Source organism: Podarcis bocagei (assembly GCF_964188305.1).
Source record: "Podarcis bocagei genome assembly, chromosome: 8".
Classification (NCBI taxonomy): Eukaryota; Metazoa; Chordata; class Lepidosauria; order Squamata; family Lacertidae; genus Podarcis; species Podarcis bocagei.
The window spans coordinates 42,482,409-42,508,443 of record NC_138133.1 but is presented as its reverse complement, the minus strand read 5'-3'; the positions used below and the strand labels follow the sequence as shown (position 1 = coordinate 42,508,443).

Below are 26,035 nucleotides of genomic sequence, written 5' to 3'. Positions count from 1 at the left end.
ACACCCTAATGGCCAACAAACTCCAGAGCTGATAGGCTCTTGGTGGTTAGAAAATGTGTGCTTGCCATTGTCTTGTGCTGTACCCTTACTCTTGGAATCACAAAAACACTGAAGAGATGGTTAAATCCAAATAAGGAGTAATTCACACTATAGGACTTAAATTATTTCTAATCCAATCCTATTGCTTAGGACAAACAATTGCTGTTTTAAAAATATAGTAAGGGTAATTAAGCATATACCCTGGATACATTAATTAAAAAGTAACAAGCTGAAAAAACCCTACATTTTGTTTAACTTACCTGATATAGGACTACACAGAACAAGAAGAGCATCATATAGATGATTTTGTACATGACAATTTTCCCTTCAAAGCTGACAAAAAAGAACATTCCTCCACAGACATAAATCCAGTATTTAATGAACATAGCCATCACCAGGTTTCCCAGGACCTTCATTACATCTTCTTCTTCTTCTTCCTCCTCCTCCTCCTCCTCCTCCACCTCCTCCTCCTCTCCCTCCAATCGCTCCACTTCATCCTTTTGGGATTCTTCTTCATCTTTTTGGGATTCCTCTTCTGTAAATACAAAATGTCATGAACTTTACTTTTGCTTAGTTCATATTACTTGGTCTTGCATTGTTGGTAAAAACAAGTAGACTACTGTGGGCAGAGTGCAACTACACTGGGCAGGACAAAGAGCACAGGAAAAGCTAAAGCAGGTAAGGGAGCAGAGAGAAACTACTCATGTGAGGTGAGCTAATGCTAGGCCACTACCTGCCAGCCTCCTTCTCATCCCATGGTAAAGGAGAGGATGAGTAGCAGCTGGGAAGTTACCAGGGGAGCGCAACTGGTTCGCCCAGACTGAGCACTGCAGGGGGCACTGCAACAATGATATAGAATGGAAGGCTTGCATTACTGGGATCTGATTCACATAATGTTTGAATTCCCTATATTTGCATTTTATGCCATAGAACCATTCACCGACCTTGTCTTAGCTTCAGTGCTAATCAGCTGAAACTGAGTCATTGTTTTCTAGATACTGATGACTTTTAGTATAAGATGCATGTATATGGGATTTGATCTCTATAGCTTGCCTCACTTGAATCATCTGATCTACATATGAGTTGGGTCATTCAATGAAAATGCGAGCCTGTAGACTCATTTTTCATTTTCATATATAGCTAATATGTTCTATATCATTTTAAATATCATTTGGTAAAATTTCATTATATGGCAAAAGTTCTTCAAAATGGCATTTTACACTTGAGAAAAGAAACAGAAGCACGACATGCAAAATGACCCAGAATTTCCCTAATTCTCCCTGCTAAATTTCAGTTAAATCCCTCACTTAGTAAGGCAACAACCGTTTTACGCTTCTCCAATATGTGCGCGACCACACACGTGTGCATCACCACAACCTGGAAGTGGCCAGGAAAGGGGTGGGGGGAAGGGACATAACGGCAGAGCAGACTCATTTTTCACATAGCCTAGTCCTTCCCTTGCCCACCCCCCAAACATTCTTAACAGGGTCTCTTCTCCAGTCTTCAGAGAGTAGCTGGAAGTGGGGAGCCAGAAAAAGCTCCTCCTTTCCTTCCACTCTGCAGTTTTAATCTGAAATCTTAGGCACAGTACTGCACCCAGAACTTAGAAACTGTTCGCGCTAATGAAATTCCGTCACAAAATGCGCCTAGAACAATGGGAGTTTCAAACACTAAACATAACCCCCGCACAAAACAGTTGTTGTCTGTATGTCCCACCTCGTTACTTCACACTGTCTTTTCCTCATTTGCCCTGTTTCACTTTCCTATCAGCCGAACTCCCCACACAATGTCATTTCCATGAAAGTCACTTTCTTTGCCCTTTGCACCTTCTACTACCACTTCACTTTCCTCTTTGTCTCACTTTCCTCTTTGTCACACTTTATCACGTTCGTCTCTTTTGGGCTCACAGATTGCTTTCAGAATGCACAGAATGCATTAAGAACTCAGATTTTTTTTAATGTAATCTATATTTACCTTTTTCTTCACTCTCTTCTTCTTCAACTTTTACCTCTGATAAAACAGCTTCTTTTAACTGAAAAGCTTTCCGCTCAGTGAGATGTTGTCTGAGCAGTAGCCAAAATGTAATTGCAAAAAGAATCTGCAAGGAGAAATGGGGAGGAGGACGACAGAGGGGGAAAGTTAGAACACCTAATATGTTGTTTAATATTCATTATCTAATAGAATTATCTACGACATTGTACTTACGAGATGGACACACTCTGGTTGACATTGTAATTCAAGGATGGCGCAACAGTGCCTCTATAGATGTTTGATTACTGCTTCCATCATGCTATTTTATGCTGTTGGGTATGATGGCACTTAGAGTTTATGAATATATGGAGAGCCACAGCTTTCCATTCCTGCTGTTAATAATTTGTGAGAACTGGATGATATTGCTGAACATCTTCCAGACATTTGCCAACATAATCTGGTCCCCAAATGTCTCTAGAGCCATATGGATGCTAAGACTGTGCTTTTATTTGGGGATGAATGGTAAAATGAGACAACTATATACCTTTCATTCCATTTTTCATCCATTACAAATATAACTGTATACAAATTCTCTCCAAGAACTCTCCACCTGATTTGTGGGCAAAGAATTTGCAAGAACCATTAGCTTCTTTGTCATTTTATAAGGATTTGCTTTGTTGTTGTTTTGATGTTGCAACAACTATGTTGGTGGCCTGGCCACCATTGCACAAAGCTCTAGATCTAGTTTCATTTTACAGAATTTTCTCTAAGTATTCCCCACCATTTTTTGTGTGATGGTCACTAAATTTAGAGAAATTTTTGCAAAATTACGCTTTCTTCCATAAGAAATTTCAGCTCTACTCCAGTGATAAGACATGACCCATGGACACAAATGACTTTCAGTGAACAACTCCTTATTCAGTGCTGTTTGTGCCTTTTGGGTTCAGTTTGCTAGCCAAATGGGGATGGCTGCCTCTGGTGGAAGATGAGAAATGTAGATAACTCTCCAGTCCTCTACTTTGCTTCTAATTTAGTTTCCTTTTCTTTATGAGAGGCAGAGAGACAAAGAGGGCAGGATTGTGCTTCCTGATGGGTGCAAAACAGGTCCTCATCTTCTTCCAGTTATGTTGAGATACTTTTATATCCTTCATATACTTCATACGATAACACAATCTTTATTTTCAGTGATTCGCAGGTTCTACTTATGGTTTTGATAACAGACTACACATCTATCCAGTGCCTGCACTCTCCCTCATGTTTGAGAATTGATTTGTAGTCAGTTTCCCTTAATCCCCTGGATTATTGAGCCAGCAGCACTCTCACCTACTTAGGGAAAAAGTAGTGTTTTAAAAATATTGTCATTCCCTGATTGTTTTGTGCCTTGCATAGTCAGTGAGAACCATACCACCCATGCCAAATTCCTACCCAACTTTGCTTTTAGAATGCATTATCTTAATTCTTCACTGACTGTCAACAGTTTTTTTTAAAACAGGTAGGATTATGTACTTTTAAGGTGGTTACAACATTCACAGATTAATGTAGTTAAGCAGTACATAAACATTAATAAAATAAAATAAAAATAGAATAGAATAGAATAGAATAGAGCATTGTGCAACCTCATCTGCAGAGGCTTGGGTGGTGCCTTCATGTATAAAGAATAAGTGAAACAGCACTTTATTCTCCCTTCCCAAAGACAGCGATAAGCACATTAACTCTGTGACTGATTAGGTTTTGTATCTCATGGTTCTTCCTTTTTCTCTTTTGCATTTTCTAACACATACAAATGCCTACACAGAATATTCACTGTGCTTCCATTTTCAAAATCTCTCTGGAGAGCAGTCTCTTCTACAAAGCAACTCATTTTCTACTTAAGAGCACATACTTTGAAAAACAAAACGGAGAACATTATGGTCTATTTATCTGTCATTTTCTATTGAAAGCAAAATTAAATTTATGTCTAAACCCACAGAGTGTCTTTTATTCAGTGAAATATATCTAGGGTATGCCACTCACTTACTATGGTGTATACATTTATCTTTTTTGCTGATTCCATAATTTCATTTTTCTGATAGCCACTACTTTTAGATAAGACATTTTACAAAGCAGCCAATCAAAGTTTATGGCAAAGTTGCTGGCAACATATTAAAGCAGTTAAATCTCTTGAGAGAAATTTATAGCATCAATGAGAGAAAGTGTACAACATATCCAACAGAACCTCTGGACCATTTAATCTGTTTTAAGAGCACTAATGCTGCCTTTGAGAGAAGATAATATAGTGTTTGCTCATTTTCACATTCATTATAAATTAAGGAGTAGCCAGCAGGGAATAAGTAGTACAGAATTCACTTTGAGAGAGAATCTAGTGCATCATAATGAAGGTGCTTAGGCTAGTGAGACAAAGGAATAATGAAATGCAATAGTGGGATTCATGAAACATTTTGTACCTACTTTGCTTCAGAAAAAGAGACTACTAAATGTGATATTATATTTGAGCTTTCACACAACATAACAGCCACTTCTTGAAATCTAGTATAATATAGTGAAAGTTTAGCATTTGTTCCCATGTTAATTAATGGCAGAAATAATCTGTTTGCAACCCTGGTTAAACAAAAATTTGTAGGAGTAAAGTTATGAAACTTAGGCAGTATACTAGTATAAATTTATTTCCTGCTGTTTTCATAGCTCAATAATGGGAGAACAGAAGCATGTATGTGTGGAAAGAGTGGAGCTATAGTGACATTGTCCAAGGATGGTGCCATTGTTCTCTCATTCCACTCCCACTAGTGTAAATGAAATTTAGTGTGACATGCCGTTATATTGGTCAAGAAGTCACAGTTCCATAACGCAACGGGTACTATAATGTGAAAGGAATTTTAGAAGATGGGACAGACACAGCAGCATTAAAATCAAGGAAACTAATGCAATATTCCCCACATCTGAATGCACCCCAGGTATACCCATACAGAGGTGCTTTAGGTATACACACACAGGACTTTTTAGATCCTGCTCACAGCTTGCACACATTGTATTTTTTCAACAACAATCCTTTCACTTCTTTTACTTCTAATGTAAAATCCTGTATGAACTGAGGATCTCATTGGCTTCAGATTGATTCCGTTTTAAAACATTATTTACCTTTGATGCTAATTCTGTAGGAGCTTTCCGTTCTAGAAATCCTGAAACCGTTGGAAGTTCATTCTCATTCAGATCAATACTCCAAATGTACTGAAATGTTAATAACAAGTTTCCATATACCACCATAAAAGGTGAACTGATCATAGCATATTTCCTTCGGTCACGCAGCATCCAAAGTATGCAGGACCATATCAGCATCACAAATGTCAACCAGCTATGGTAAGTAATACTCCAGGCCTTAAGAGAAAAGAAAAAGAAATGGAAGTATTATGTCGATTAAAAGGAAAACATGAAAGCATATCCTTTCTTAGGGAAGCTTTTAATATATTACAGTATTTTAATATTTTTCTGGAAGCCGCCCAGAGTGGCTGGGGAAGCCCAGCCAGATGGGCGGCGTATAAACAATAAATTGTTGTTGTTGTTGTTGTTGTTGTTGTTGTTGTTGTTTTTGTTGTTGTTGTTGTTAACAGTGCTAAGTTTCTAAGTCAGAGGTGCATCCTATTCCCATTAGTTATTTAGAACTGGGAAGCTGCTGTTTGTAAAGCTGACATAAACTTTCACAACTGAGAAGTTTTTCTAGGAGAATTACAGTTAACACTGAGGCACTTTTCTCCTTTATTTTATGTCTTTATATTGCAACAGCAGAAACACTCCAGTCATCTGAAAATCCAGCAAAGATTAGCAACGTACATGTGTTTTCATATTAATATAGACAATGGCATAAATAGCTAATAACTGGAATTTAATATGGGTTTCTTTTAAACCACCATGATTTCTTGTTAGCTTAAAATTGATCGATTGTTAAAAAAAGATGGCCTAGTTTGAGTTCTGAGTTTTACATAATCGGGAAGCCTCAGGTTCGCGAGCTCCCCACCATCCTTCTTCCACATGGCCAGGAGAACTTCTGCATCATTTAGTTTCATTTTTATAAGAAGAGCCCCGTTTGATCAGAGGCCAGCATCCTGTTACTTCAGCATCCTATTCTTACAGAATCACAGCTTGCTGTGCCATACTATCTAGAGATCAAGGTTTAACAATTTCAAAATAAGATAACTTAAAACCATGAATTATAAAGCTGGCTTATTTAATCAGTGTTTGCTTTAAACCATGTTTCTTGGTTTGTACAAAGACATAATAGAGCACAACGCTAAGCATGAATCATGGTAACTTTTATTTGGATTGTTTAGGACTACAACATATTTAACAACAAATTTAAACTCCTGCTCAGGACCAAACGGAAGTTTTAATGAAAGTAATATTTCTACATTACAGAAGATAAAGGATTCCAAGGGACAATACACAAATGGTTGCATAATAAGAGCATTAACATGAGGGAAATATTTCATTAGATTAAGCATGTTTGTTTCTAATGCCGAGTGAAAAATTACAAATTTAAAAGGAGTAACAATTATAATGATCAATTGTAGGACTTTGACCACAAAATAGTCTTGTTACCAAAATGGACATTTGTTATCAGAGCTATAACAAAGATGTTATATAACCTACCATCATGGCAATCAGAGCACAAACATAACTTTGCTTCATGATAAAATGGAAAACTGTGACCATTGCATGAACTTTGGGATTCACTTCTTCCTCAACATTTTCTTCCTCATCCTCTTCTTCCTCCTCTTCTTCCTCTTTCTTTTCTGAGGGGCCAAAAAGAACTGTATGAGTTGCAAAACTCAACATGAATTGTATTCAAAGGCTCCCTTTTGGGGATTGTCTCGTTCATGGAAGATTTCTATTTATGTTAGATTTCTGTTAACTGAAACTCATTGAAAAGAACTTTTGGATCTATTCATGGTACGACCATGAGGCTCCAAATCCTCTTTTTCTCATAAGGATAATAGTAGAAGTGACTATCATAGTATAGAATATTCAGATGCGAGACTTCCGGGTTGACGCGATCTGGAAATGGCGGATTCCCTCCGAGCTGCGGAGGGAATCTGCTCTACCGAGGACGGGTCTTTGCCGCGCCGGCGACGCGGGGACCCTTAAAAACCGCAGGCGCGGATGCCTGCAGACTGAAGACTCGGCGGGTGCCTTAAGCGCCCCCCCTGATCCACGAAGAGCCTTTTTAAAGGCTGCGGAGAGGATACGGGGGTGGCGTGGCACTGAGAGTCGATCGCTACCTCGGTGGAGCGAAGCCGCGAGCCATGACCAGAGAGCGCTGACTTCCTTCCTTGAAAATTTGGACTGAAAGAATCACCCGTGAGTAAGACGGATTGGGACTTTAAAAATTTTTTACCCTGAATTGGAGACGACCGGGGGGTGTGCTAAAAGGAAGTCCGCACCCCCCCCCTTGCAGACGATCTACGCAACGACATAAGAGCTAAGCTGGAGAGCCTACCCTTGGTGGGGTGAGTTAAAAAGGACATTAACTTTCAAGATTTGGCTAAAGGAAATTTTGGGCTGGAGAGTGGAGTTTTGGAAACCTTCTTTTTGTTTTAAACAACCCCCCCTCCCGGGCTCGGGAAAGTCCTGCCTTTGTGCCTGTGTAAGAGCTGCGGAGTTTGACAGCTGTCAAAGCTGTCAAACGGTCGGTTTAAAGTGGAAAAATCGCTATCTAAGATCCCTCTGGACTAAGACGAGTTATAATTGAGCCAAAATTGTTGGAAACAAAGTAATAATAATTTGTTAAAGGACTGTTGGAGAAAAGACTAATAAGTAACCAGATTCCCTCTAGGGGGAATTCTGTGAAACTACAATGGATACAATGGCTGTGGAAGGAAAGTTACTAGTGGAAATCGAAAGGATGTTTCAATTGGTGGGAACCTTACAAGAGCAGAGCTTGGCCATGAATAAACAACTTGTGACTATGAACTTGGGAACAGGCAACTCTGCTCTCTGTATTGAGGACCTGAATGAGAAAGAATCCACAGCTGAATGGGAAACAATATCTACAGAGGTGGAAGAGACTAAACAACAAGAAAAAGAAGAAGTAACCTTGGGAAGTAACAACCAAAAGCTGACATCTGTGGAACACAAGCAAGGAGACGCTGGGAACTTATCTACCACAAGTCTGCGAAAGACACAGAAGAAGAAGGAGGAGGTCCCGGGACAATATGGAATACAGGAACTTAAAATAAAGAAATATGACTGGGGCCTCAGTTTGGACTTTGATTCTGAAGATACAGGCTTTGTGGAAATTTTTCAGCAGTTACTTTCAAATCTCCTTGTGGGAAGAGAATACACTTTGATGGTGAAAGAACTTTTTCCAGACTCGACGACTGACATAAAGGACTACCAACAAGACAGGAGGAGAGGGACTGAAATAGACTTGAAAGCCTCGGACGTGAGGAACCCAGGCTGAGAATCTCGAATTTGGATTTCTATTGGGAAGGGACAAAAACCGGGGATGGGAGGGAGGGAAGAGGAGATTCTTAAAAACTCTTAAGACTTTCAGGTTTGGTTAATATGACTCTTAATTAAGACAAAATGAAAATCGATGGAAGAGAACTTAAGTCCAACTTAGGAAAATCAATTTTTATTATAAAAGAGGTAATAAGATGAATAAGATGGTTAAGAGGAGAAATACCAACTTGCTGATATAATCTTGGGAACTGGGATGCACGAGGGGGGGTGGGGGGAAGTCAGGGAACAAGGTTAGGAAATGGGGATTTGCTGATTTTATACATGTTTTTGTTTTGTGTCTTTTCTTTGTGTGTGTTTTGTTTTTATAAAAGCAGAAAACCAAATAAAATTTTTTATAAAAAAAAAATAGAATATTCAGATGCTTGGTAATTAAAATTGGATGTGTAAATTTGTAGTACTGTGTATATCTATATCTATATCTGTGCACAATGGGAATCCCTCTCTTTAACAAGACTCAGGAAGTGGTGGGCTGGCCAATAAGGTGGCAGCTCAGCCAAAGTCACTAAATTGTTCAAAAATAGAAAAGCTTTGTCCTTTAGAAAGTTACTAGCTGCTGTCTCTCTGCAAAGGGTTCCTGATTAGTCTTGAAACAAAATAAAGAACATGGCTTGGCGTCAGGAAAGCACAGGGACAGATGAGAAAGGAAGTTCTACTAAAGGCTTAGCTGAGGAAAGAAATACTCATGCTCTTATAGTCTGTATTTGGGGTGGTATGATTTGAGAAAGTGTGTTGTGTATCAGTCTCCTGGAAGCAACTCAAAAATCTCAACTTGTGGAGCAATCTCCTGTGCAGAGGACTGAACTACAGAGAAGTGTGGAGCACTCTGAGTGGGGAAGATTAAGCCAGAATAAAACAAAATATATTTCTTCACAGGCTGAAGAAAGTGGGGGTGCCCTTCTGCTCCCACTCATGGGGAAAACTTATCTTACTGTCTCACTCTAAATGTGAAAGAGGCTTTTTCACAAGGGCATGAGGGACAATTCATTACAAAAGACATGGGTGGGGAGTTCCTAGGACATCCTGAGTTAATGAACTGTCATGTCACATGGTGAAGGAACAGCCACTGGGGTGTTTCTGCTTTCAGCAAGGCACTCTTGCCAATCCTAAAGTGAGTGAGCTTGGAAGTTCTCAGGAAATGCCCAAAAGGAACATTCTTGATATTCTCTACATAATCTATTAGCAATGTGTTCTTCCCCTTGCTGAAAAGGGGAGGGGCTTGGACTTCTCAGGAAATGCAGAAAGGGCACTTTAGTGTAAGTGGGGTATGCTTGCTGGTGGGTACTCATTTATTCCCAGTAGATCCCAGAATTAATTCAAGCAGGTGCTAATTGGCATGTGTTTGGATCATCACTGAGTCACACAACAGGACCTTTTTCTGCCCACCACAATCATGTATTCATTGCTCATAGCCAAGCCAACCACACTTCTTAATAACAATGTATTCCTATCAGGCATGTGGGACAGAACAAAATGAACATAGAAAGAACAAGTGTTTATTCCTAAACCATTTTCACTACTACCTAAGTCATCAACTGTTGGGTCCCATTTGTAGTGCGGTCTTGAATACATATCTACCCTCGCAGGCCCATTCTCCATGGGACACAATGGGTGTATGCTCTGATAGTCTACAGGTGTACCATTCACTGTCACTAGAAGAACCTGTTGAATTGAAGTTAGAGAAAATGAATCCTTTTAAAATAAACACAATACATTTTTATCACTTTTATTGTAAAAAATATCAGTGATAGATAGTAATCTACCCACAGTTGCCATACACATTAAATATCGACTATTACATGATTAACAGGCAATCAGAAGTCCAAACAATTCTCACACATTACAAAATGCAACATCCAAATTGGTCTAACACTACTGTCCTAAAGGTAAAGGTAAATCTTGTTCCCAGCCTCTACCTATATCTTCTCCAGAGGGTTGCAGTAACCCCCAGAATAAATTTAGGGGGTATACAGAGAGAGGCAGTTCTGTTGCATAGTCAAAAGCCTTTGCACTTGCAGAACTGTTTATTTGGATGCTGCCCATGATCTGTAAATAATAGAAAGAGTGGTTGTGGGCACCCAGCTATTTCAAAATATCTCAAAGTCTGGCAGGAAGTCACACATCTACTTCTGCTTCTAAGCTGTTTGCAGGCAGATAACTTGAAAGGCTAGGATCTTCTATTGAGCCAGATGGTGCTGTTGTTGCACCTGTTATTATTCATTATGGGCTGTATCCAACACTGCAGCTCTGCTAGTACAACATACTTCAATGCACACAATGGAACTTCCTGTTTCCTCTAACCTCTGTACTGTTGGGAGACCATTAGGACCAGATTTGGGGATGTGCAGGGGGAGGAAAGGAAACTGAACTTCTGTTTTCTAGTGAAACTCTGCTGGAGCAGTATTGGATACAACCCAGAACTTGTAGGCTTCCCATTAACAAAACGTCTCAGGGAAGCAAACAACTGTTAATAAAATACAAAATAAAAATCAGTAATATAATCACAATATTGTAAGAATAACTAAGTAGTGCAATACATAGTGATACAACAGCAAACCATGTTATTAAGCCTCATAAGCCAAATGGAAGATATTTTTTTCAGCAGGTGTTTAGAAGATGTGCTGGGGGGCTAAAAGGATATAAAAGTCTCCTTGCTTTAGATGTTGCTGCTCAACACATGAGGGCTGGGAGGAGCATAGCCTTGGGGATGGGGTGAACTGCATGTCCCTGCAGTCCCTTTCGACTGTACCTCTGTCCCTTTGTGTGAGTAATGTGTGAACAAAGCTTATCTCTAAACAATATAATCAAAATTCACAGTGTAAATTAACTCCAAAAATGAGACAATGGTACTAACATCAGATGGCTTGTGATCATCTTGAGTCATTGACAGAAGCTGCAAAAGCAAGGCAAGAATAGCTTATTAGTTAAGAATTATAGCTGAAGCGTAAAATATTCTTAATAGCTTTAGGCCTTGGTTCCGAAAGGACCATTTGCTTTGAGGAATGTGTTAATCACTGCATGCATATCTTCTACTACTATTCTGCCGCCGCCACCACTGCCACTACTTATTATTATTTTTATTTTTATTATTACTATTATTATTAACATCAATTTTCCAGGCTACAACGTTGTTTCTAGTTGAAGGTTCAAATGAGTTGAAACACAGTAATGATGCTAACTACTTTTGAGAAATCCTGCAATGCTACATAGAAGGCTATCATTAAAAGAAAAGCAGTCAAAAGTCCCACTAGATGCACACAAGCCCACCTAGATGCACACAAGCCCAATTCTTATGCAGCTTTTATGTCAAATGTTTGAAAACCAAGAGACTAGTTAAAATCAGGAGATGCTAAGTGGTACGTTTATACTGCAATATTTGTATTTTTTAAGTGCTTGCAGCAACATTCGCTCCTATGTTGTGCTTAAAATTGTACAAACCGTATCATCATACAAAGTCAGAAACATGAAACATAGCACTCCTGATCATTAACTGGATAATTATAATCCAACTACTTTATATTTGACCTTACTTTTCTTTCATCAGTTGTGTAGCGGCTTGTATACCACAAACTGCGCCTTCTTTCTGCAGTCATTTGGACATGAGTGCAGTCTGTTTCCTCTTCCCTGTTACCAGATTTATCATCATCATCAGGTATATGCTAAAGAACAAATGTCTATGTTAACTCCAGAATAACCAGTTATTTAGCTGCTAATTTTTGCTTTAAAAATGGGGGAGGAGGATTTTCTTGCCAAGATAAATAGGATTAAATTTATATACCACCTTTCATCCAAGGCAGGCTTCCTCAACCTCGGCCCTCCTATGTTTTTTGTCTACAACTCCCATGATCCCTAGCTAGCAGGACCAGTGGTCAGGGATGATGGGAACTGTAGTCACAAAACATCTGGCCAAGGTTGAGGAAGCCGGATCCAAGGATTACAGGGCAGTTTACAATCTAGGCAGTGTTTAGCTTTCCCAGTCAAGCCCATATGAAGTTTTCAGACAAGTATGAAGACTAATCAATCTCAACACATTTTTGGGTAGACAGGTTTAAGCAACACTGCAAACATCAACAGGTAATGGTAACCTCATCTTGCCAACATTACTCATGGGCGACATGGCAATTCTTCTTACTCTCCTGCCCCTTGCAGCTCCCCATCTCCTCCAGGGTTTCCTCCCAACCCTTCAATTTGGATGTTTGCAGGAGGCTGCAGGGAGAAGGGGAATCTGTTCCACCAATGGATATATATACACAATATCAGGGCCGGCAGTGGTGGACAATGAGTTCCTTGGAGTCTGGACCTGCCACCCCTGTGGATCCTGCTGCCTGAGGCTGTTGTTTCACCTTGCCTCATGGGCAGACCAGCTCAGCACAATATACTACATGTTTACTTTCCCTTCACCCCTGGGCATGGAGAAGACAGGGAGGTTACAAGGGTCAGGCAAATGACACATGAGAGTGTAAGAGTATTCATCCAGAGCACACATCACCACAATGAATAAGTAGAGCATGCACTCATAAAGGCCATGTTATGTCATACCACATATCAGGTATCTGAAGAAGTGTGCATGCACATGAAAGCTTATACCCAGAACAAACTTCGAGACCAAGGTGCTACTGGACAATTTTTATTTTTTTCCTCATATAACCTATTACTGTGCTAGTGAGCATCTGAACAAGCCCTCAATTGTGCAAAGCACTCTCTCTAGCCTACTCTGTCTTCCCTGAAGTGCCCACCCCTGGCATTTACATTATAAGGAAATTACTGGGTTAATAACTTTTCTACTAACATGTAGCTCTGCCCTGAATTACATACAACAAGTCATCTCTTTTTCGTAATTCACAATGCACATTTGTTAAATTTTATGCACAAATATTGCCACATCCTGAAATGATGTCTACACTCTTTTCCTGAAGATTTTCTCATTACTATATAGGAAGAAGAGAGTTGTTTTACCTGTACAATAGGTTCATGGAGCCAAAGTCGAATGAGAGTTGCTAGGGTATAGTATAACAGCAGCACCAAGATGGGGCTAGTATGGTGATACCAAAACAACTTTTGATTAGTTATAATTTTCCAAGTGCTTGAACAGTTGGTCTGAATAACTGAAGTGACACCAAATAATCTGTTGAAATGATAAAACAGGAGGCATTACATAAACAATACAGATTATCATTATCAAGACATTTTGACTGTCTGAATTTATAGCTTCTTATTCAGTCAGCACAAAGTCCCTACAATTGTATCAGGAATTCGGATTAGCAAATCATTCTGGCTATTGCTTTTGGTAACTGAGACCTCATTCAACTTCTACATTTTTGTGTGTGAATATAATTAAGCATGAAGATATTACCTGCTTTGTCTTCTTTTCTTGGGAAACATTTCTCTTTAGTTTCATTGTTTAAAACTTTGTTTTATTTCGTGTACTAAAGAAACTAGAGTTTGCCAACCTACTAAGAGATGCCTCTGAGTAATTTTACCAATTCTAGTCTCAGTTAGATTTAAATCACTGGTGCCTATGTGCAAGCTGTTTTGATGGGTATGTAGTGATGCAAAGCTGTTGCATATAACAGCTCGTCCACACCTTACATTTAAAGCACATCTAATGCAGATTTAAAACCCATGACTTCCTACAAAGAACCCTCTAAACCAGGCTTCCTCAACCTCGGCCCTCCAGATGTTTTTGGCCTACAACTCCCATGACCCCTAGCTAGCAGGGCCAGTGGTCAGGGATGATGGGAATTGTAGTCTCAAAACACCTGGAGGGCCAAGGTTGAGGAAGCCTGCTCTAAACAGTAGTCTTCCCTCTCACAGAGCCACAGTTTCCAGCACTATTAACAAGCTGTAATTGCCAGGATTCTTTGGGGAAGTCATGTGCTTTAAACGTGTGTTGGATATGCTTTAACTGTATGGTGAGCCTCTGCCCTCAGTCATGGGCATAAGTTCTTACCAGCTGCACTCTGATCCAGTAGGTTCATGCCTATGAGAGATTCAATGACAATGCAAAGCCACCATATAACCAGCTGGCTTCTGCAGTCACTTTGGTGTTGGCGTGCCCTATGTATGTTCATGCAGCTGCATTAAACTTTTGAAAGAGTTTCTCAATAAGATGGCTGCTTGCAGGACCCAATTAAGGGAGCTGGCTGAGCAAAGACCTCCTGCTCTTCCCCAATTAGTTTGTGTGTGTGATTATCTCTGTAAGTTTGCAGAAAAGGAAAAGTTTTGTGTTTTCCAAGGGTAAATGAATATTCATAACCAATCTACAGAGCGGCCATAACATGAGCAGTATTTCAGGTTATACAAGCCACGAATAACTTTATTACTGTTCTGAGGAACATTAAGCAAACATCAAACTGGAAAATACTAAAAACGAAACAAAAAAACAGGTGGCTGACACATTGTTGCTCTGTCAATTCATTTCCCCAGCAAAAGCTTACTGAATTAATGCAATCATGTCTCTGGTGTATATGTGCTGTGATCTGCTCTTCCTGACATATTCACAGCCCATGACCTTGATAAATGCAAGATACTGATTTAGCATTGAAGTGCATAATGATGTAAGAGTGGAAATATTGCTGTTCTCTAAAAAAACAGGAAAACGTTTTTCTTCTATTTCCACCTACAGCAGAGTAGCCAACTGTGGATATAGCTATCATCACAAAGACCAGACTACTTTAAGATGGGTTCATCTGAAAATGGAGACATGCACTCTACTTTTGCTAATATTCATGTCTCCTTGCAGGTTCCATCCCCAAAACATCTTAAACTGGGGAGAGAAGAGGTGGTGGGGGATAACAGGCAGAAAAGAAGGCTTACTCCCACACATGATATGCATTTGTGGGTCTCACCTTAGCTGTGGCTTATTGGCAGAGGGACCTCTACAGGAATGTGGATTTCAGCAGGTGCCCACCTGTACCAACCCCACACACTAATTTTTATTTATTTTTTTATTGCTGCTTCTGCTGTCTTATTCTTGTAGTGTATACTTACTGTTTGATTGTACAGCCTAGAATTTTAATTTTAATTAAAGGTTCACATAGAAATCTTATTTAAAAGCTACAGACAACAACTATCATTTGCAGATTGGGGGGGAACCAGCTTTGGGATCACATGTATCAATGCTAACCATACTTTCTATCTTAACCAAGAGGTTGAAGATTTGCAAATCCTGGTCAAGAATAATCTAGTTAGTACTGCCACATTTCTTCCCATAGAACACCTGCTATATATCCTCTATGTCAAATACTCAAATACAATAATTATAAACATTTTAATAAGAAATGGTGACACTGAAGAAAGAAATTATTAACAGTTCTAATACATAAAAAGCAGCACAGCTTTACTTCAAGAAGATGCATTCAATTTTCAGTTTTCTAAATTTGTGCAAGCACTTCTGACACCTGGATTGTATGCTTTCTAAATGACTTCGTATGTTTCAGATACTGTATATAAATATATCTGTAATGTAAGTATGCAAAAGATTTCACACACATACATAGGTTATTACGTCAATATATACAGAACAATCCTGTAAGGCAATGTCAGTATAATTCTCTTATTAACTATTGATACATTTCTTTCATCAGAATTTATCTTCACAAAACAGAATGACCGTTTCCATACGCAAACATCCATCACAAGTCACTTGAGTACGTTATTACTTAATGACTGAGGTCATCCAATGTTGTTAACCATTATGCTCTGACAAGTATCACCACTTTCCACAAATAAAAAGCCACAAACTCTAAATCCCCTTGACATTGTATGGATACAATGTTTATCTATGATAAAAAATGCATTTTGTTATAAAACATATGCAACGTCATGACTGCATTTGTCCACAAAAGCTGGAATCCAGTTAACCATAATTAAACAGCAGCAATCTAGAAACCTCTATTGACTTTCTTCTGCATTACATACTAAGCAACGCTTAGCCACAGGTTACAAAAACCCCTATGTTAGGGTGTGTACAAGGTTTTCTTCAATCACTTGTGAAATCACTGCCGTAATGAAAGAGTTCTTGCTTGCTGTGACAGTGCTTGTACTTTAAAAATCAAAAGTGCTATCCCTCTTGTAACAATAGTGCAGGCATCCCCAAACTCGGCCCTCCAGATGGTTTGGGGCTATAATTCCCATCATCCCTGACCACTGGTCCTGTTAACTAGGGATGATGGGAATTGTAGCCCCAACACTATATAAATACACTGTTACAGTCAAGAAAATACTGTGCACGCGTGCACGCATATGCACACACACACAGTTACTTTTGTTTTAATATCATGTTTTTTATTGCTCATTCCCAGATTCCTCTATACCTCTTTTCTACTGAGTCCTAGTTTCCATTGCTTTAACCGAATCAAAGCTTTTCTGGCAATGGCAAAACCAGCACTATTATAACATTCCTTCTGGCAACACTTTTTCTATTAAACAGAACTAATCTGAAATGCAGAGAGGCTGAACATAAAACTCTGAACAATTTTAAGCTTGTGGGTAAATGTCAACCATGTAATCAGGGCAAATGCTATCATTAGGCCAACTAGGCAGCAGCCTAGGCCGCAGACCCCAGAGGGGCATAGCAGTAAGGGTAAAGGTAAAGGAACACTGGACAGTTAAGACCAGTCAAAGGCGATTATGGGGTGCAGTACTCATCTCGTTTTCAGGCCGAGGAAGCCTGTGTTTGTCCACAGACAGCTTTCTGGGTCATGTGGCCAACATGACTAAACTGCTACTGGCATACAGAGGATCGTGATGAGTGCCAGAGCGCATGGAAACATTGTTTACCTACCCACCACAGCGGTATCTATCTATCTATGTATCTACTTGCACTGGCATGCTTCAAACTGCTAAGTTGGCAGAATATGGACAGAACAATGGGAGCTCAACTCGTCACAGGGATTCAAATCACCGACCTTCTGATCAGCAAGCCCAAGAGGGTAAGTGGTTTAGACCACAGCACCATCCGTGCCCCTTGCACTGACTTTTGACAGGCACAGCTTTATTAATTTTTCTTTTGTATTTGAGAAAGATAATCAAATATTGCTGTATTACTTATTATTACAATTTTAAATTTTTTAGCAGCTTCAAGTTTTGTGCTTTTCATTTTCTACAGGACATTTGTTTTTGAAAACTGAAGTTAGCAGGGTTGGTGGGTTGTTGCAGGTAGTTAGTTACGTAGTTGTGTAATGTTTTGAAGTTAAGTAGAAAAAATATGAACCATTATTTCAGAGATAACTGCAAGAGAAAAGTTGTTACATCCTGAAAATGCTGCAAAACATAAACATTAACCAAACCAAGTGTTGCTCAGTCACAAACTTATCTAATGTTACTTATCAGTTTGTTTTCCTTGTATGTTTTCTAAAGAGGCTGGTGTAGCTTTATGCATTTATTCATTGTTAACTTTTTATGACTCTTGTTTTTAACAAACTTGGTGGCAGGCAACAATAACACACAAGACTTATTTATTTAACGTGAACTAGAATCAACCATGAACTTTTATTTGCCGTCAAACCTGCTATGCTTAGAACAAGATTTCAATATTCAACTTTTTAAAAAGATAATAGATTGTTTTGGCTGTGTAGATCCAGAATATCAATACAGCATATTTCTTGAATTAACTTTCTGGCTGTTGCATTTCATTCAAGCAGTATTAATCTGCCAACAAAACAAAAAAAAGTCCTCTTCTTAGATTCTGACACCTGCAAAAGATCTATACTGCCAAATAATCCTAAGTAGTTCTGCTGTGATGTAAGCACATTGCATACCCTATTTCCTTCCTGCTTAGTCAAACCAGGTTGTGTCACCACCTTCTTCTGACCCAGAAGCACAGCAAGTGATCTCCTGCAGCTATGCACACTGACCTTCAGTTCTGGCTCTGAGTAGACATTGTGATGGGAGGTGCTCCCACTATTGCTATACCCTGCAGGAAATATTAAGCACAAGGAACAATATTCCCTGCTGTCATCTAGAGAGAAGACCACCCAGATTAAAACATGCGAGCACAGGGATCCATATAGACTGCAAAGGGCTATCTCAAGCCATTACTAGCATTTTATTGCTACCTAGATGTATAGGCACTAACACCACAAAATATATTTTATATCAAATCATGCAATTAGGGAAGTGCCATCTTATGTTCCCTGAGGCTCTTAAGTAAAGCTCTGAAAGTAGATGAAAACATATACCCATTATCCTAAAATCTATTACCAGCTCTGAAGAGTGGTAATAAGAACCAATCCAGATTTTTTTATACTTTGAAAATTTGTTCTACAAAGCTATTTTAACTTAGTGAGGAAGTGATAAATAAAGTGATCTACAAGGGGCTACACCATTACAATGACTTGAGAGCACCTTCCAGATGTTCTATAAAAATAATAACAATGGAAATCTGGCTATCGAGCTTCAACAGATTTTAGGATAATGGGTATATGTTTTCATCCACTTTCTTTTTGATAAAAAATGTGTTGATGATTTTTGTAGGCAGTGGGCTCCACATTTTTTTTTTTTAAAGCCTACACAAAGAGAAAGAAAAAGAAAGAGAGTGCATCTTGCTAACAGAACTATGTCCAAGCTGGTCCTAATCTTTCAGCTTCTATAAATATACTCATCAGAGTGGGTTGGATGACATATGATTTTTACAATTAAGAGGAAAGTCAGCAAGAAGATGTCACCTGAGGAGGAGATGTGGCTTGGCCTCAGGTCTCAGGTGCCAGATAGAGAAAACTAGAGGGCTGTATTGAGTTTCTCACTCCTGGTTTAGAAGCACCCAACACACGTCAGAAAAAAAAATCTTGCTTAACAAGACTCCAAGGGTACTGCTGCAAGAGACATGGTTTAACCATACAGTGCTAGCCCAATTTGGAGCTATTTGCTTTTCCAAATTTGGAGCTACCGTATTTTTCGTTCTATAGGACGCACATTTCCCCCTCCAAAAATTAAGGGGAAATGTGTGTGCATCCTATAGAGCGAATGCAGGCTGCGCCGCTAAGCCCAAAGCCAGATCAGGAAGATGGAGCACTGCGGAGCGCTCCGTCTTGCTGCTCTAGCTTGGGGACGGTGCCTTCACCCCGCTGTCCTGCAGAAGCTAGCAAGGCTGTTCCCAAGCCAGAACAGTGAGACGGAGGGCTCCATCTCGCTGCTCTAGCTTGGGGACGGCTGCGCGCAAACCTCTGTAGGGCAGCGGGGCGCTGCGCTCCAAAGGCTTCAGGGATCTTTGAGGCTGGCGGTGGGGGAAAGCAGCGCTTCCCCCCACCACCAGCCCCACAAGCTCTGGTGAATGTACCTTGAATGCACCTTGTTTTAGAGGGGGAGAACAAGAAATTTTTTTTCCCCTGTTCTCCCCCTTCTATGGTCCGGTGCGTCCTATGGTCCGGTGCGTCCAATGGAGCGAAAAATACGGTATTTGCTTTTCCAAATTAATTGACAGGCAGCAATCTTAGGTGTCTTATACATGCCTCATGCCAGCCTAATTTATGCTAAGTGTTGTATGCTAAGTGTTGTATAGAGACATTGTGGTTGGGATGCCTTTTCCTCCCTCCTCCTCCCTGCTGTTGCCTCACTACTGCTACACCCCTTTGTCACCACCTCCAATGCAGTACCATTCTCACCCATCAATGCGAGGAAGGAAGGCAATGTGGCTCAGCTGACTGTGTCTGCACCATTTTGTTGCAATTGTAGCAAACAAACAGTCCAGCAGGAGAGGTGAGAGGAAAAGGCAGTGGAGGGGCAGAGGTGGCAACTGTGAGCTGCCTCAGTAGAATGGCTGCTTCAATACCGCTTAACATTCAGGACAATCTTTTAAAAAACAGATTAGATCTGGTTGAGGTTCATGGAAAATATACCTCCCATCAGCAATTATGCCACAGCATTCGGTACTAACTGCAGTTCATGGATCAATTACAAGAAAAGCCCCAGATACAATGTACTGCCGTAATCCAGTCTTGAAGTTACCAATGCATGGACTATTGTGAGCAAGCTATGTACCAGCAGAAGCTGATTAAAGGCACATATTCTTTTAAGAGCCAAAAGGTTGCTACAAAAAAGTGGTGAGTTGAAAGAGCTTTTTTATCTTCTTTGAATTACTTCCAAGTATGACTCGATAAATTTCTAGAAACCTGCCTGAGACATCAGGTTGTGGGCAAATTAAAAAACGGTGCAAATTATGTGCCTTTAGGAAAAGTAGTTCAGAGCCTTACATGGTTAACTCAAAAAGCCCACCAAGCTGGTGTAAAATACTACTTTGAGATGTTTGAGAAGTGTCAAAGAGCATTATTTCTGCTCTACAAAATGATGAACAAGCAGTTCCTACAATAAACCTCAAACACAGGAGAGACTATGAGAAAGAACACAAATGAAGCGTGCAGGGAAGCTATATTAGGAGGTGTATTTTGGAATTAAGAGGTACATCCTGGAGTGTCCTAGCATAATGAATCAAAATCAACTGAAGAGCCTAGCAACTGTCATCCAAAAGAAACTGGAGGCATCAAATTTCAAAGCTGCATAGCAAATTAAACTCTTCAGCTACAGACATTAATCTCATTGGGTCAGTGTTCTTTGACCATTGCAAAATAATGCCCATGATCTATAGCCAATTTGTTTTAGAAGAAAAGGTACACCAGTACATGGCACATGGGAGGGTTTGTCTGCTTTGCTATTAATTGTACAAAAACGTCAAATAGGTTGAAGCTCTGAAGCATCTGCAAATGTGAGTGGTATTTTTCCTTTATTAGGGCAGGTGGCTGCATACCACAGAACATTTATCTAATTCCGATCTATTTCAGAGCAAAATATCCCTATTTCTGGTACATCTCAGGGAAGTGCCTTAAAACAGTTAAGAGAAATATGTGTTTAGTTCAAATACTTTAGCATCACAAATTGAGGTTCAACTAGATAGGGTCAACTTTGGATCTTCATAATGTAGGACTAGTCTGAGACTGTGTGGGACTATTCTAGTTCTGAAATAGTCCTGGGAAACATGAGCAAGAGACTGGGGGTGAGGAAAGCCTTTCAGCCATTAGCTGGTATTACCCAATTTGGCTTTTACTGATTCCACACCTATTGCATCATTTATAATTAATTTCCAGTTTTGTTAATATAAGAATTCCCACTTGCTTTCTTTACTTTTGCTCATTGCCTTCAACAAGTGCCAGAGATAAACAACTGAACAGGGTTCTTTTTTCTCATCTACAATGCTCAGTTTAAATGTTGAGGATTTTGGGACTGGTCAGATGAGGATAGAGCCATCAAAAAAGGTGAAGAAATACTCCAACTGAATAGCTGCAGTTATTGAGCGGTTGCTAGGGAGCTGAGTGCTGGCAACCTATTGAAGGCATCCTCAGTCTCTTTCCAAACCTGCAGTTTTCAGCTAACTCTGAAGTACTTTTCTAATGAAAAAACCTGTAACAGCTAGACTGATCCTCCCTCCCCTGGCAGTAGCTACTGATCTGAGTAACTGTGGTGACTTTTGTTCCCCACCTTGTATTTTCAAAATTTTAATATAGTAATACATTTTTATATTACTCTAATTTAATGTTTATATTGCTGTTGGCAGATTTGAGAGGAACCTATCTGCAAAAGCAGCTTTTTATTTTTTTTAAAAAAAAGTAAATAAAATTGTGGGCATGATTGTCAATAGCCAATAATATTCTGTTTCTGATCTGATTTCATTCTGATGTAAAATCATCTCTCCATATTTATTTCTTAATATTGAAGATGATGTAAAGTACCTCTGTACTTCACTCACAGGTTTTTTTATTTTATCTTCATTTATTTGTACATCTTTCTGACCTTTAACATCTATATTCTCAAATATCAATAAACATCTTTTTTAAAAAAAAAAGTTAGTATAGGTGAACAAGATTATCCTACTCTTGCAATAGCATTTTTATAATGAAATTTCATTCAGTGCTTCAGCCAAAGAAGTGTTGGTCTTCGTACAAGACATCTAGTTATACAAATAATTAAATGCATATTGTTTTCCTCTCTTTTCATTACAGTTTGACAAAATGAAGAGGATTGCTTTCCATCAGTCAAGTTTAAATGTTTCAGCATCAGTTCCAAATTTCCAACAACCTTTCTTTCCTTGCATACTTTCCACTAGCTTCTCATTAGGTTGGCAGTGCTGCTTCTGCTCTGTCAATAGTTAAACAAATATTCCATAACACCGAAAGCCAAATTCTGCAAGTTCATCAAATATAAAATAAATTATGCAAATATAATTTGGTCCAATAACTTAAGTAATTTGTATTAAACTCAGACACTAGTATTTAAAGTACAAGTCAGAACAGAAGAAAATCTTGCAGGCATAATGATGGAAACCTATTCTGCAGCTTGTGGAATATGTATTCAGAGCCAAGTAGTAAAATACTGTGTCTTCTCAGAAGTGTGCCAGTCATTTGCTGGATTTAATGGCAGTATGTTTGCTGAACTAATCTGTAAGAATACTAGGATTTTGAAAATCTGCTTGAAACTCACTTATATCATTATATTAAAAAATGGTGACCAGCATTTCTAAATATATGTTAAGGGTGCCTAGGAGATTTGTAGCAGCTAAATTTTTGGAAACTGGTTAAGACAGTGTAGTTGGAAATGTAAGTTTATCCCTTTGTTAACAAAAGAAAGCATTTATCCTCACTATTATGTTAATCTCTTGCCTTTACTTTTTGCTTTTATTTTCAAAAAAATATTCAATAGCCTCAGGCATGTGCTGTTCTGAAAGGTAGGATTCTCTCAAGATGTTTTGTTACTGGTTCTCAGTAGCTGAGCCAATTAAGAAGACAGCAGTCTTACTCTACACAGCAAACTAGGATTATTGTAAGTAGTTTCATACTCTGGAGTGCATTACTTTTTTAAAAAAACTATTTTTTCAGCAACTCCACAAAGCACAGGGATTGACAAATTTCTTCAGGTAGGCAAGGTAAACTAATTTCACTTTGTACAGATTCAAAGCTTTAAAGTCATATCCCAGATGGATTACACTATTTAAAAAGAGAGATGGAAAAGTCACCAACAACTTACTAGGGAATTACAGTATCTTGTTGACTTTAAGGGAGACCAAGACATTTGCAGCCACAAAGGAGAATCCTAATCCCATGGTTTTGGCATATTCAGATAGATTAAACCAGTGGTGAACTCACAAGCTACATACATCTGGCCTGTGACACCACTTGGAGCAGCTGGCCTGCCCTCTGCCAAAATCAGGGACTTCTAATCTTCTTTGAGCCATCAGCTCACCTTGCAAAGGTGCCTCTTCTCCCTCTTGTGAGACACCATTGCTGGTGCCTTCCTGCTTCCTGGATACTATGACCGTCTAGCAACACTGTTGCGCATTTTTTCATCAAATGTTAAATGAAATACATTTTGTTAAATAAAATATATAAATTTCAATAGTACTATCAGAGCAAAAATGACTTCTATATTTTCATTATACTATAATGTAGTTATGACATTGGTTTGTGGATTGAAGTTGGCATATCTCTTTGTCTTTACCTTGTTATTAAAGTAAAACTTAAGAAAATTATTTGGGAAAACCTACCAAAGAAGACAGAAGATATGTGTGGCGTTTATCCAATGTTGATCACCTTCCCTGGTTGAAATGCTTTAAGAAATTGGGTCCCAATTTTAAATGTGTACTTTTGGGTACAACATTTGGGTATTACAAAATAGATATTATCCTTGGAGCATGGCTAGTTATAATTACCTTACTTTTTCCTACTAAATACTAGCTAAAGCACATACATAGGCAGACTAACAGCATTACTGTTGCTTTAAATGACATTTATGCTAGATGTAGAAGATTATTGAAAAACTGCACCATGCAATCTTATATAAACAAATTAAGTACTTTTTAAAAACCTCATTGAAAGAGTAAAAAATAATAATAATTTGTGGCCTGTAGATGGCAGAAAAGCACTTATATTGTCATACACCTTCTCAAATTCACAGAAGAAAACACTTTCTTGCTGCTGAGAATGCCAACTTCCACAGTAGAGAAACAGCAAATTTGACAGATAAGTGTCAACAAATGTAAAACATGAAAAACCAAAGAAAGTAAGGAAGGATTTAACAGTAGCTGAACACAGAGAATCTGCCCAGGTGACACCATCCTTTCCTATGAGAGACACATTCCTGTAAGAAATTTGCTTAGGCCCCACTTTGCTCCTCACTTTCAGGCAATTTCCCCATCCTACTGCAGTCCTGTAAAGCACAGCCCACAATGCTTCATAGGCAGCCCTGACCCTCTGAAGATGCTTTTCAGGAGGGTCCAGGCAGCTGCAGGGAAAGAAGGGGAAGATGAGTTGCAGGAGCTGCCTCCCTTTCCCACAACCACTGGATACAACCAAGTATGTCTCTTTAACCCAGCATTTAACATATAAATTTCAAATACTTCACTGCATACTACTTCATTTATACATTTTGCATCTCACACAACGTGACTCAATCTTTTTTGCTGCTTTTTTTGTCACAGTCCCATTTACTGAAAGATGCAAATGAAGAATAAGAATATCCTACCTGGCATAAAAGTCATCGGGTGGAATAATTTCCTGGAAAAACTGTAACTGGTACAGGTAAAGTCCAATTAAGTGGCCTGCACTGAATATAGCCATTAACACACAGAGACAGCTGAATATCAGCGGATCAAACACTCGGCAACAGGACCACCATGTACACAAACCCAAGAATAAAAAGAAATACACAGCTGAAGTCAGTGATGGCAACATCATTCCTACAGAAAAAAATGAATGGAGGGCAATTATTCTCTTTTGTACTCATGATATGTCTACAATGTGAAAGCTAAACAAGATGACTAAAAATCAACCTCTTTGAAAATTCAGTTGTTTAAAAAAATCCCTAAGGTCACTTTAACTAAAATCAAATACATTTTTTCTACTTTTATTGAAGTTTATGGGAGACCTGCAAGTAGCTGGATAAAATAATTCATGGTAAGTACATTTCATTGCATCTCAAAATGTGAACTGATTATCTAATTAAAATATAGTGGTACCTCAGGTTAAGTACTTAATTCGTTCTGGAAGTCCGTTCTTAACCTGAAACTGTTCTTAACCTGAAGCACCACTTTAGCTAATGGGGCCTCCTGCTGCTGCCGTGCCGCCACTGCACGATTTCTGTTCTCATCTTGAAGCAAAGTTCTTAACCCGAGGTACTATTTCTGGGTTAGCGGAGTCTGTAACCTGAAGCGTATGTAACCCGAGGTACCACTGTAGTTGAGAACATGATTGTGGACTGATATCAATAGGTTCCCCCCATCACCACAAAATCCCCAAGGCATTTATATGAATGATTTATATGTGTCAACTGAAAAGATTACCAGAGATAATTTTAGTTAACCATACCTATATTGCATTTCTGGGGAGTTTTCAGAAAGGAAAATGGGGGGGGGGGGGTTTGAATATCTGCACATATGCATTCAGTTCTGTCACTACCACTTGAGTTTAAATATTAAATATTCTATTGGGTATCCTTCGCTTTTAAAGACATACACTCTATGACGTGAACACCA

General features: G+C 39.0%; 1 protein-coding gene across 5 annotated transcripts in view; it reads right to left on the bottom strand.

The window, feature by feature from the left end:
• The window catches only part of PIEZO2 (piezo type mechanosensitive ion channel component 2), a 209,924-nt gene that overhangs the window by 61,006 nt on the left and 122,883 nt on the right, over positions 1-26,035 (bottom strand). For all 5 annotated transcript variants that reach the window (XM_081205510.1, XM_081205513.1, XM_081205514.1 and 2 more), the window contains exons 7-15: positions 25,027-25,240; positions 13,477-13,645; positions 12,051-12,179; positions 11,375-11,413; positions 10,044-10,182; positions 6,652-6,794; positions 5,146-5,382; positions 2,014-2,137; positions 300-574 (exon numbers count right to left, since the gene is read on the bottom strand). In XM_081205510.1, coding sequence (XP_081061636.1) covers positions 300-574; positions 2,014-2,137; positions 5,146-5,382; positions 6,652-6,794; positions 10,044-10,182; positions 11,375-11,413; positions 12,051-12,179; positions 13,477-13,645; positions 25,027-25,240 — 1,469 coding nt within the window. The remainder of the gene's footprint in view (positions 1-299; positions 575-2,013; positions 2,138-5,145; positions 5,383-6,651; positions 6,795-10,043; positions 10,183-11,374; positions 11,414-12,050; positions 12,180-13,476; positions 13,646-25,026; positions 25,241-26,035) is intronic.